This window comes from Pagrus major, chromosome 20, assembly GCF_040436345.1.
Source record: "Pagrus major chromosome 20, Pma_NU_1.0".
NCBI classification, from domain to species: domain Eukaryota; kingdom Metazoa; phylum Chordata; class Actinopteri; order Spariformes; family Sparidae; genus Pagrus; species Pagrus major.
In genome coordinates this window covers 14,351,789-14,365,160 of record NC_133234.1, presented here as the reverse complement: position 1 = coordinate 14,365,160, position 13,372 = coordinate 14,351,789, and the positions used below count along the sequence as shown (strand labels likewise).

The following is a 13,372-nucleotide window of genomic DNA, read 5'->3' as shown; positions in this document are numbered from 1 at the left end:
TGAGAATAAATATACAGTTATAAAATGACTAGTTTATAAACAGAAAGCAAAATCTGCACTGGAGAAAACATGTATGACATGATCCCAGCTCTTTATCTTACACATCTGATTTATTTCAATATAAATAATTGTGTATTTTTATTTAGTCACAGCACATACAAAACACAGAATAATACCATATGACTATAGAAACTTAGAATGACAAAGTATAATAATAATAATTTCAAATAACATTACACAGACAAAATAAAAATATGACGACAACAACAACAACAACAACATATTATTATTATTATTATTATTATTATTATTATTATTATTATTATGATTATTATTAATAATAAATGTTTTGAGTTAAATAATTTTTTTTGCAGGTTAAAATAAACTCATAATTTACAAACACTTATGGAAATTGATATGTAGACCAATTATTTGACTCAAATAAAATAATATAGGACAAATTCAGTAGACCGTTACTTTCTTTTTCTTTTTCTTTTTATTTCTTTTATTTTGAAAGGACGATTTCTGACGTCATCACAACCAGGAAGTGCCGGGTTCACAACAAGGACGGCGGCAGCTGCGTGCTCTCCTGACTTGTCAAACTGTGAGCAAACATTAGGATATTTAATATATTTATCGATAAGAAAATTATTGTTTTATAGAGTTAAAGGTCTTACCTGCTGCGTGTGTGTGTGTGTGTGTGTGTGTGTGTGTGTGTGTGTGTGTGTGTGTGTGTGTGTGTGTGTGTGAAGGGCATGGCGGGGGCGGCGGTGTTGCGGGCTCTCCGGACCCTGCGCCCCGGGACTCTGGCCACGACCTCAGGCAGGTTCCCAGCCCCGGCAGAGTCCGTCCTCCCGCCGCGGAGGAGCTGTCCTGTCAGGGCGCTGCAGCTGAGCGCCGCCTCGTGTGCAGGACACAACAAGTGGTCAAAGGTGAAGAACATCAAGGGACCTAAAGATGAGGCGAGGAGCAAGGTGTTCATGAAGCTTACTATGATGATAAGGATAGCTGTGAGAGGTGAGATTAAACAACTTGCTCAAAGAAAAGAAACTCGTGGGGTTTTTTTTGTTATTAGTGATTTACTTTACTTTTGCCTTCTTCTGCAGAGGGTGGACCTAACCCAGACATGAACATAAACTTAGCTCAGATACTGGAGCAGTGCAGAAGCAAGAACATGCCCAAAGCATCCATAGAGACTGCAATAAAGGCTGCGGTACGTTGACAACACATACTGTCTCATGAATGAGTGATAATTAATTTAAAACAAACAACAAAAGGTGTCTTAAGAAGCTCAGGGTCAGCAAAAGACATCTGAACTCCTCGGCATAGATTCTCTCAGTCTCTCATCCATGTCTTTTCTCCAAAGGGCAAACCAGCGTCCCAGCACATTTTTGAAGCTCGGGGGCCCGGTGGGTGTCTGCTGCTCATCGAGGCCCTGACTGAAAACCACTCACGCAGCCAGCAGGATATTAAACGGCTGCTTACCAAGAATGGGTCAGTCTGGCTTCCTATTACTTGACTCTGTTGTGACTGTAGCCAAAATACTAATGTACATCAGTAAATGCAGCAGTATCACTGTGCACGGATCAGATATCCAGGGCAATATAGGGGAAGAATGCATGGTAATATTAGTGTATTGGTAATGGAGGTTGGTGCAGTAGCTGGCATACAAACTGCAGTAGCCACTAGATGTCCCTGTACAAACAACTTTGTCTTGGATAAGAAGCTGCTGGCACAGATGCAAAGAAAAATAGGAAAACAGACAGCTAGATTACAGCAGGCATAAAAAAAACAACACGCAACATAATACATCTAACATCTTAATTTTATGCTTTTATTAATTAAAAAAGTTTTAAATCATAATGATGTGTGTCACAGAGGAAAGTGCACAAAATGTTGTCTGTCTCTTGGCAAAAAACAACAAAAACAAAACAAAAAACTAAACTAAAAACCGAATGAAAACAAAAACCCATAACTGGTTTATGATCACCCATATGGTTAAATGTTATGGTATGTTGTTTAACTGAGGTGTATCATCCACAGAGGGATGCTGTCAGACGGAGCGCGGCATAACTTTGAAAAGAGGGGGGCGGTAGTGGTGCCGGGGCAGAACGTCTCGATAGAGCGAGCTCTGGAGCTGGCCATTGAGGTGGGAGCTGAAGATGTCCAAGAGGCTGAGGATGAGGAGGAGCAGCCCCTCCTAAAGGTCAGACATGGAGAGGCATCTTGTGTGTATATTAGGGATACAATTAACGACAGCAAGTGATGGGAATGAGGCCGGTGTTGGACCATCACGGTGGGCTGGTGAGACTTGGATAAAAATTCTCGCACAGACTGGCAGAGAAACTTGTTTGAGCTTGACCACAATGTTTTGTTTATTTCCGTACTTTTTATACACTAAGCGTTTTATGAAAAATGTATTTAATGACTACAATGAATAATAAGTTGCATCCCAACCACAGTTGAACTAATATTTTGATCTGTTTCTCTCTCCTCAGTTTATTTGTGACATGATGGACATGGGAAAGGTGCGAGTCTCATTGGAGCAGCAGGGAATGCCGATTACGTCCGCCGGGTTGGAGTTTATTCCCCGCACCCTCTTATCTCTTGATGAGGACCATCTGAATGCTGCTTCAACGCTCATAGAAGCTCTCAGTGACTGCCCAGATGTAGTCCGAGTGTGGGACAACATTCAGGCGGACAGCTGAGCACGCTGCCTGGACACTGAATATCTCACATGTGGAGTGTCTGATTTTGCAGAGGAAGGATTTGTCAACAGATGCGCTGTACTGCTTACTGCTCATCATTATCAATGTGGAAATATGAGTGTGGTCCTTTTCTTAAATATATTCTATTGAGAGACTTCACTTGCCAGAGGTTCATTAACAGCTGGCCTCAAGCATGTAGAGGCCATCAATGGGAACCTCTACCACCACTGTCCAGTTTACCCATCCGTATTTCTATGTTGGCAAATGCTGTGGAAACACAAAGGCTGTGGAAAGTATGAAAAATAAATTGTCTGATATGGATTTCCACAGAAAAGTTCAGTTACCTCTTAAAAAGATATTAAAGTTATATCCACTTTTTATCTTCTATAAGAATCTATGAATATGCAACTTCTCCTTTATTTCAAAAGTTTAGGAGATGACACTCCAGGTGAAGAGGATACAAATTTAACTACTGATATCTCCATGAAACCTCCCCAGTTGATTACTTAGGTCAAGACAATTAAGATATTTTTATGTTACAAGTTTTCTGCAATTGAAAATTGCAAATTATTTCTTTTCGTCAATCCAGAAAATACTATCAGCCATAAAAAATCTACTTTCTCCATTTTTGGAGAACAACATTAAGAAACACTTCTGTAAAAACCCTCAGAATATTGATATGAATAAAATTGGAAAGTTAGGTGTATGTAAGTGCTACTGAAATCGAGATTTCTGGCTCAAGTTCTGAGAAAACACTTGCTTTGAAACACTGGCCTTAAATGGCACACATTTTGGTGAATAGGGTAAAAAAAATCACGAGTAGATATAACCATGAAACTTCTGCAGTTGATTTCCTACATCAAGACAATTAACCACTAACCTTTTTGTATGACATGTTTAAATATGCAAATTAGGTATTATCTTGATAAATATGCACTAATTTGGATGCATTTCAGAAGAGAAATCTGAATTAAAACACCTACATGTGTATTTTGGATGTTTTTCTTTTACTGGTCTGAAAGATGACATGGAAGCAAAGTAGCCTCAAAATTGACCAGTGTATGAAGGAAATGTTTCAACCTGTATTGTCTCCCCTTCACTGTTGAATAAGATGCCTCCTACTCCTACTGAAAAGTCCATTCTCAGTGCATTTACTCTGGAGGTTTCATGTTTTCACTTCACATAGAATATATGAGTTACGTGACTTCCTGCGAACCAGTCGTGATCATGCTAGCCTTAAACTCAGATTTAAGGTGAGCACAGAGAAACTTCTTTGTCAGCAGATTAATGTGAAAACAGACCGCTGAACTTCTGCAGAATGAAGCTAAATAATCCAGGTAAAGTTACAAGAAGAAAAACACATTTTTGCCAATGAAAGTGTCATTGTTTTTTTAAAAACATTGAATAATACAGTTGGCTGAAGGTTACAGCTCAAGGACATGTTGAGCTAATGTCATCACGGGTCATTACCCACTGATCTTACTGTAGTGCCAACATTGCAGTCAATATGATTCCACATTAACAGTATGCATGCAACATATTGAGCGGGTACTATACCTTCAGCAGGCCAACTTTGTTTGGTACACAACAGTGTCATGTATGTCACAGCCTGAACTATATTTTAAACCCACCACACTAAACTAAATTGCAAAGAAGAACGTTGAAATGATAATACGATGTTAATGTGGAAGTCCAGTGTAATGGCTCGGAGCCCATTTACTTTGTTTATCAATGCACGTCATCGACCTTGCTGTCACTTCCTCTCAGCTATAGCATGGCATTGATTGGTTTCCAGTGTTGGCGAATGTTGCGCGGCAACATGCGAGCTGCAGGCCAGTCCTCTGCCCCGTGCCAGAGTGGAGAGTTCAACATCGACGTCTGATTGAAAGAATTGCATTTGTTTTGCCTAAATGTGAACCATGAAGGAGGAGAGTGAATGTCTTTGGAAACAGTCCAAAAAAGTGTACTGAAGGATGGATGTTTGAGTCATGGCTGCCTAGAGGTCAAGACCAAGAAGGATCTGACATTTTGGATTCAAATCAGGTATGTCGTGTTTATTTACTTTCACTTTGGACAGAGAGACTTTTGTAAGACTGCCTTCCCAATGCAGTAACACTGTGATATTGAGACTGTCCAGTATTTGAGTGCAAAGTATTTTTGGGAGGGGCACAGTTAGATTGGCATTCTGGGAAATGAGAGCAGAGAGGAATTTGTTAAGGGGAGGCAATAAACATAATATTAAACGTCACTGAGTGGTTCCTTTTTGCATTCATTATTGAGACACAAATACAATTGAAGGTATCCACAGTTCAAGTCCAGTTTAACAAGAAAACAACATCATGAGCACTGTAATGGAGCAAACCGTGCTATTGAATACCATAATTGTAGTAATAGTGGTACAGTAGTAAGCCAAATGTCTAACCCTAACCCTCGCCCAAGGGTGAAGTCAAAGAAAATCAAGGAAAAAACACAACTTGCTTAGCTTCTCATCGGCCTAAATGTGAATCCAATCATGCTCTTCTGATCACCTGTAGGCAAGCAGAGCTCCATGTCTGACTCGGACCTTATTAAGAGTGGCGGACCAGCCAGCAGGGGCCCCGAATGCTGCTCACCTCCAACTCCGAGGATGGAGCTGCTCAGCCCCTCCAAGGTGAAGGACCGCTCTCAGAACGTCACAGAGAAGGTCACGCAGGTACGGGGTCGAGAACCTCACATGACTGAGAGCGAGGAAGTCCTATTTAAGAGATCTAATTGAATGAACTTAGCCATTTGCAATCAAATTTTAAGTAAAAAGCTTCTGACTGTAATGCCTGATTATGCATTCACTGCTTGCCAGGTCCAGTCCGCCATTAAAGAGTGCTCATTAGTCATTGCTGATTTCTAAGAAATGAAGAGGCTCCCAGATAGACTGCTGTTAATTAACCTGCTAGTGGAAAAATCAGTAGGTGGTTTGGTGGCTTGATGTTTTTCTTCTGGGTGTGAAGCCACAGTTCAATTCAGACCTACTGCTGTTACTGCGGGAGCCCTGGGGCTCGGTATTCTGCATCAGTGCCTCTGTGTAGTGGTGTGTGGTGAATGTGAAACAAATGCAAGTGTTTGCAACGACCCGTGACCTTGCTGCACGGGGTCACTTGTTGATTGCTGTCTATATATCTATCTAACTATTTATCTATCTACCTGATGGATCTATCTGTTTGCAAGGTCAATGAGATCTGTCCTGGCAGCGAATATTAATTTGAAATTGGGCTAAAGAGAACACGAGGACTGTGGCAGCACATGAACTCAGTTATGTGACTGTGACGCCCAACTCATCAGTACAGCCCTCCAGCCCACCAGCATCCTGCACTCAGTCAGCTCTTGGACATTTTTGATTACAGGACACTATTGTTTTGGCTTCCCCCTCGCAGTTTTTGAAATATCTGATGTAATTGTACCGTCTGGATGTAATCTTTATCCAAGTCTTGCCTCAGCTGAGCATTGCCAATGACAGGATGGTCAAGGATTTGTCGGACCTACGTGGTCGCAATACCAGAGCACGAAGCCTCCGCAAAAGTGTTCGTCGAAAGAGTGTGTCCTCTAGAAAGGTCTGTTGGTTAGTATTAGTTCAGAGAGAAAGAGTTTTGTCTTAAGGAATATTTTTGTTTAACTTGCAATAGCAATGATTAATGTGCTTTGTGTAAAAGGAGAAGAGCTGCAGTTGTATGATTGGTTAACGCAAAAGCATTCATACAAATGCATTAAAATGACACTAAACAGTAAGTCAGGATGATACATAATGAAAGAACCTTCAAAGACAATATTCAGATTCACTGCATACTGATGAGTTCTTCACGTTTAGGTGCTTTCTTTGGAGTCTGATGTCCTGCCTGAGTACAAACTTGAGGTGCCAGACACAACATGGTGGATCTTGCTTCACTACAGCCCCTTCAAGGCATTTTGGGACTGGATTATTCTCCTCCTGGTCCTCTACACAGCTGTTTTCACTCCTTATTCAGCTGCCTTCCTCTTGGATGAACACGGGGATATACGTCAAAGGAGGTGTGGCTACACATGTAACCCCCTGAATGTGGCGGACCTTTTGGTGGACGTGCTGTTTATTGTGGATATAGTCATCAACCTTCGCACAACGTACGTGGACCACAATGACGAGGTGGTCACAAAGCCGAGCCGGATAGCCAAACACTATATCAAAAGCTGGTTCCCTATTGATCTGTTTGCAGCCATCCCTTTTGACCTTCTCATTTTCAGATCTGGATCTGATGAGGTAAGAACTCTCTGTAAATTATATTACTTAAATTTATTCAGAAGAACTCTAGTTCACATATATTATAACATGTAATTAAACTGTCCTCAAGTGACACAAATGATTTCTGTAAAGTTCTCTAAAGCTTCTGTAAATTGAATGGTCATTCCCTTCCTAACATCCTCTTTCTTGTTGTTAATGGAAAGATGGCAACCTTAACCAGTCTGCTGAAAACAGCTCGGCTGCTGCGATTGGTTCGTGTAGCAAGAAAGCTGGACCGATATTCTGAGTATGGGGCTGCTGTCCTCTTCTTGCTTATGTGCACCTTTGTGCTCATCGCCCATTGGCTTGCCTGCATTTGGTACGCCATTGGCTTTGTGGAGAGGCCGTACACGGAGACTGGTTGGCTGGACAACCTGGCCGAACAACTTGGAAAGTCGTACAACGACAGTGACACTTCCTCCGGGCCATCAGTCAAAGACAAGTACGTCACTGCGCTTTACTTCACCTTGAGCAGTTTGACGAGCGTGGGGTTCGGTAATGTCTCTCCAAACACCAACTCAGAGAAGATCTTCTCCATCTGCGTCATGGTCATTGGTTGTGAGTTGAACAATATTGTTTGGAACTGTACAAAAAATTATTGGGATGGTCGGGTGGATCTCAACCTTATGTTTCCCTAAAGTAACTGCAATACCTTCCACCCAATATGTCAATATAATTTAATATGAAGTCCCAGCACTGGTACAATCCCATTCACCATTAATTACAATCTTAACCTTAACATTTAACCTTGATATTGTAATAAAGTAAGACTTGTCAACACTTGAGACAACACAAAGGCTGAAATTATATTTAAATGGAGTAAGTGGGGTACAAAAACTTTAAAAAACATTCCCTGCTCTCCCATAAAAGCTAAGACTACCTTCCATTCCTTCTCCTTGTTGTACATTCCCTTAATCTACAGAACATAAACCCAAAGGCAACACATATTGCAAATCAAATGCCACAGTCAGCAAAGCCTCATTTAATTTCATTGTCCTCATTGGTTCTTCTGTCTCAGCTCTCATGTATGCCAGCATATTTGGGAATGTGTCAGCCATCATCCAGCGTCTCTACACCGGTACAACTCGCTACCACACCCAGATGCTGCGAGTCAAAGAGTTCATCCGATTTCACCAAATCCCAGGTAGCCTTCGCCAAAGGCTGGAGGAGTACTTTCAGCATGCCTGGTCCTACACAAATGGCATTGACATGAATGCTGTAAGTAAAAAGCGACAGAATAGAGTGTACTTGTTTTCATCAAAAGTCCTACCTTAGTCTGTAACTGTTGTCAAGGTATGTCAGTACCCCTGTTTTGTATCTAACTACTGATATGCTGATGGTTTTGTCTTGCAGGTGTTGAAGGGATTTCCAGAGTCTTTGCAGGCAGACATCTGCTTGCACTTAAACAGATCTCTGCTACAAAACATCAAGGCTTTCCACGGAGGCAGTCAAGCCTGCTTGCGCACATTGGGTATGAGGTTCAAGACAGTCCACGCTCCTCCAGGAGATGTTCTGATCCACTACGGAGACATCCTGGACTCTCTCTTCTTCATCTCACGTGGTTCCATTCAGGTCATCAGAGATGATGTGGTGGTTGCCATATTAGGTAAAACCATCTAACCACAATTTTGGTGTGGCGTCTCAAAAATACTCCAAAAACACTACTTGAATTAAAAGAATGCTCATGCTCTTGCAGAAAAGAATGACGTCTTTGGAGAACCCATCCACCTGTATGACGAGCCAGGGAAGTCAAATTCAGACGTCCACACCATCACCTACTGTGATCTGCACCGCATCCAGAGGGACGACCTGCTGGAGATCCTTGATATCTACCCCAGCTTTGCAGACAACTTCTGGAGGAATCTGGAGATAACTTTTGACCTGAGAGATGTATGTTGGCAGTCCGTTACAGACAAAGAATTACATCTTTACGATTTGATGGTTTATGTCAGGCTGGAGATCTTTGTTGCATGTGATTCCCCGTCATCACGCTACTGTATGTGTCTAATACATGCATAAAATGCTCACCCAAAGATAACAGATCTCTTGTATGTGATCCTGTCCTTTCTGTGTTCATCAGGCTGATCAAGAACCACCAATAATAACAACTGATGACTCTGGTGACGACTGCGGTTATCGCCACAAGCCAAGACACAGAATGCATTCCCTGGACTGCCGAATCAGGCCAGGTGAGACGTCTAGTATCATAGTAAAACAGGCTTTTGCATACAAGGCTTTTACATACGACACCTTAAATCAGGTCGATATAACAGAGTAATTGAATGCCTTCCTGTGAACAGATGGAATTGATCATGAAGACTCGTACCCCCTCCAGTCCTTCCGTCATCGTCACTCACCTCCTCAGGCCCACTGGGATGACCACTGTAGCTGCGGATCCCCACGTTCCCAGTCAAGTGAAGACCTGGCTAAGCCTCTTGCTCACAGTGCCAAAGTAGAGCTTTACCCTCCAGATGATGCCAGACGGGACTACCCGCCTGTAGTGCAGCTGTTGACCCCGAGTGGCACCTCAGTGGGGAGGGAAGCAGTGTTGGATGTTGGCCATCAAGGTAACTGGATCTTGATTGCTGTCAATGTGTTACTACAAAATCTCTTTGATATTCCCATTTCCTCTCAAATTAAGGATTAAAGATTTTCAACACTTTCTTCTCTTTTTATTTTCGTCAGATTCCTCTTTAAATATCCCAGGAATGTATCGATACTGGCCAGATCGACAGCCACAACAGTTTTCCAATCGTGCCTGGCGATCTTCCTCTGTCCGCAACTCATACCACCCACCACCTTTCACAGAAGAAAGGCCCAGTGAGCTAGAGTCTCGACTTGAGACTTTACATTCACAGCTCAACAGGTGAATTTAATGTTTTCTTCAGCTGGTTTTTAGTTTTTCTTTCCAATGCAGAGGAGGAGGAACATAATATTTAGGACCTCCTGGATGCTCTTTCAAGTATCACAAATTAGGCCAATGCTTGTGACTACTCATGAGGGCTGGAATGAAGTTTCTTGGAAAGCACTGCTGACACGAGTTATTTTAATAGCATCTGTTATTATCATCGTTTCTTGAATCCCCAGACTGGAGACTCGCATGACAGCCGACATCAACGTTATTCTCCAGCTTCTCCAGCGACAGATGGCCCCTGTACCTCCTGCTTACAGCACTGTATCGTCTAGCACCCTCCCTACCAACTCACCTGGCCTGTTCGGAACTGGGACCCCAGTGCTGCACAGCATGTACCCTGTTTCCACCATAAAGATGGACAGTCGAGCACCCACACAGGTATAGAAAACACCAGTGAGACAGTGAAACTTATAGAGAGATGCCAGTTACTGTGTTGCCAATCTTGGAACCCATCAGTTATCGTCTGATGAGAAATTTGCCTCTGGGGGCAACGACCAGTGTTTTGGGGCTTCTGGTGTGAGATATGTGGATATCGAATAACAAATATCCGAGCCAAGACTTCCTCTTCCATGTGCAGGTCATTAATTACAGTCCGATTAGCAACTCAAGGTGCAGGAATGATATCTTGGCCAATCTAGTTGAACAGATGTCAGCATATGAATGCAGACTAATAATTTTTAAAAAAGTTAATAAAATGCTAAACTGTCAGATGATAGCTGATGGGTCCCAAGATTGCATTTTGGCAAATGTGTTACACCCTTTTTCTTTCCACATGGACTGTATTTACCTGAATGCAACCAAAGCTCGCTCAAATGGAAACCAGAACCAGAATAATCTCGTCCCTTGCCTACAGATTCTGCGTTCATATGCAGTTATGTGTTTATAGAGATTACTGTGTTGACTGCAAACAGTCAGATTCTTTCTAGGCTTTTTTTTATAACCTTTAAATGTTTCTTTACTTTAGAGCTCTATCCAGACTGATCTTACATTCACCAAGAAGTCCCAGGAGTCACTGTCCAGCGGTATCCATGTGACTGTGGCCTCAGACGACGCCATGTTCATTACCGTCACCCCTGAAACCGAGACCCAAACAGGGTTGGCTCAACAGCCACCCCAGCCTTCAGTCAAACCCTCCCTCATGGAGAATCCCAGACTGTGCGGCAGCCTCCGCTACCCCTCACTGCCGGGAAACCTGGACATCACCTCAGGGCTGGCTGACATCCAGAAACACCTCTCAGACCCTGTGCTGCCTGTCATCTGAAGACCTTCAGTAAAAGACTTTTCCTGACAACCAACATAACTTTGAAAGTAGTAATACACTGCTACTTAAAGAGTCTCTTGACGGACCCATGTGACTAATCTGCGATTCAGGTATCATTACACATTTGGACATTTGGTGTCTCAAAATCAGCCGACTACAAGGATTTCCATGTAATAGCATTGACACCGGATTACATTAAATCAGAGGGGATTACAACACAGGCATCATACTTTTTAATGGACAATTGCTTACTTAAAGTGTGTGATTAAGAGTGAACACATTTTCTTGACAACTCAGAGTCCTTTTATACATCTTTTTGTTACATCCCGGGTCATTAAATATTGAATGCCATTACAATCTTGTCACATTTAATCCTGAGTAATTGTTTCCTAGCCTACTAACTAGCTACTTTCCTAGCTTTTACCCAAAGACAAGAGCCTGACCAGTGCTGGATTTGTGAGGCCATTACTGCTATTAAGTGAGAGTGAAGGAAATTCAAAATTTGGTAAATATGCTTTTTTTTTTTTTTTGCCAAGAGTTAAATGAGAAGATTGATGCCACTCTGGTTGGTTAGCTTAGCTTAGGCCAACAAATGGAAACAGGTAAATATTTAAATATAATCCACCTTACAAAACCTCTACAGTTCAGTGCTAAAGAGTATCGATCCATGAAATATTCCACCTCATAACCCCTCATATAACCAGGCTAACTGTTATTCCTGTTCCAGCCTTTATGCTAAGTTAAGCTCTGCTAACTGAATGCTGGTTGTAGCTTCATAGTATACAGGCATTACAAATATATACATTTTCCTATCTAGTTCTCAGCAAAAAAAATAAGTAATAAGTAAGTAATAAGTGTTTTCCACAATGTCAAACTCTTCTTTAAAAGCATTCTGATCTCACTATATGGGCTGATGTTAATTTTTTTTAAAAACAAAAACACATCCCATCGCAGGGATCCATTGAATTTGTTTAATAAAGAAAGGTGACCAAGAAATTTTTATGGGACAATTCATTGATAATAATAATCATAATAACTTTGTCAGTGCTCTCTGGTGCATAAACTGTGTAATGGCTAAATTCCAGCAAACATATCTCTGGCATTTGTGTATTACATCTTCTACTTAATTATTGGCCGATATAGCTGCCACTCCATTGTTTTTCTTGTTGTTTTTTTAAAACTTATAGACAGCAACAACAATCACACATCCTAAACCCATACTGACACACCTGCAACAGGTAAGAAATAACTTCACTCCCACATCCCATCATAATCCCAACGTCACAACAGGCTGTTTGACAAAAATGTAAGATCCTCTATCGTGTTAAGCTTTGTGATTCAGGCACTGTTTTCTCAGTATTACACTTGGAGACTACACCTTCTCAACCTATCATTTCTAGCTGTAAATCTGTGCTATAGTTTCTTATCAATGTATTGGTGAGTCATGTCACTGTTGTGTAAATGTAAAACGTCTGTATAATTGTTAAACCTGTCATGGATGGTTTATTTCTGTACAAAAAAAATTAATGTTGATATTACTAAAAATGATTGATGCTCCAAAAACATTTTGTATTATGATCAATTAATACTTGTTAACTGTTACCACATACAATTAATGTATCTCAACAAAGATGCTTTTCATAACATGTTATAAATATATTTTAAAAAAACAAACTGAAATTGAAATCATGGACACTAAACCACATTCAGTCAACTTTCTAAACTGGCTTAACTGCATTTTTGCTGCATCAGAAAAAGTCATAGTTAAGGATGACATAATGGGTAAAACTACACATATAATGCACCATGAAGCTTATAAAAAAATGTATCCATGAGACAACATGCTGAAAGCTTAAAGACAGTTGAACCTTGGTTCCTTGTCCATAAATGACAACATATCTAAAGGTATTTTGGTTCCATGAGACTTGTTTGAGGTTTCTGATACAGGACGTCTTGGTATTTTATTATAAAATCAAGCAGTAAAGTTCCCACCTAGTTGAAAAGGCTTTATGCACATCATCTGTATCAACATGAACCTGATATGAGCTTGAGCTAAATCTTCCTTAGTCCTTCTTGAACAAAGAACTGCCTTCAGTGTCAGCTTGTAAATCCAACTGACAATGTTTCTGGTTTGTTTTATTGTTTCATGACTGCTCAGAGTATTTCAAGCCAGTTGTTGTAGCAGATAGAGAGCCAGTTGGGCT

The 13,372-nt window shown here is 41.1% G+C and overlaps 2 protein-coding genes across 2 annotated transcripts; both read left to right on the top strand.

Annotated features, from left to right (window-relative positions):
• The first annotated feature begins 536 nt into the window (after positions 1 to 536).
• Positions 537 to 3,698, top strand: taco1 (translational activator of mitochondrially encoded cytochrome c oxidase I). Its single transcript, XM_073490316.1, has 6 exons — positions 537 to 604; positions 753 to 1,017; positions 1,107 to 1,213; positions 1,367 to 1,494; positions 2,044 to 2,206; positions 2,499 to 3,698. The coding sequence occupies exons 2-6, from the start codon at positions 756 to 758 to the stop codon at positions 2,706 to 2,708; spliced, it is 870 nt and encodes a 289-aa protein (XP_073346417.1). The 5' UTR covers positions 537 to 604; positions 753 to 755; the 3' UTR covers positions 2,709 to 3,698.
• Positions 3,699 to 4,706: 1,008 nt separating this feature from the next.
• kcnh6b (potassium voltage-gated channel, subfamily H (eag-related), member 6b) lies at positions 4,707 to 11,245 on the top strand. Its single transcript, XM_073489723.1, has 12 exons — positions 4,707 to 4,751; positions 5,243 to 5,400; positions 6,547 to 6,972; positions 7,158 to 7,551; positions 8,012 to 8,211; positions 8,347 to 8,599; positions 8,690 to 8,883; positions 9,074 to 9,182; positions 9,294 to 9,560; positions 9,679 to 9,859; positions 10,081 to 10,285; positions 10,872 to 11,245. Exons 2-12 carry the CDS (start codon positions 5,257 to 5,259, stop codon positions 11,166 to 11,168), a joined length of 2,670 nt encoding a protein of 889 aa, XP_073345824.1. The 5' UTR covers positions 4,707 to 4,751; positions 5,243 to 5,256; the 3' UTR covers positions 11,169 to 11,245.
• Positions 11,246 to 13,372: the final 2,127 nt, after the last annotated feature.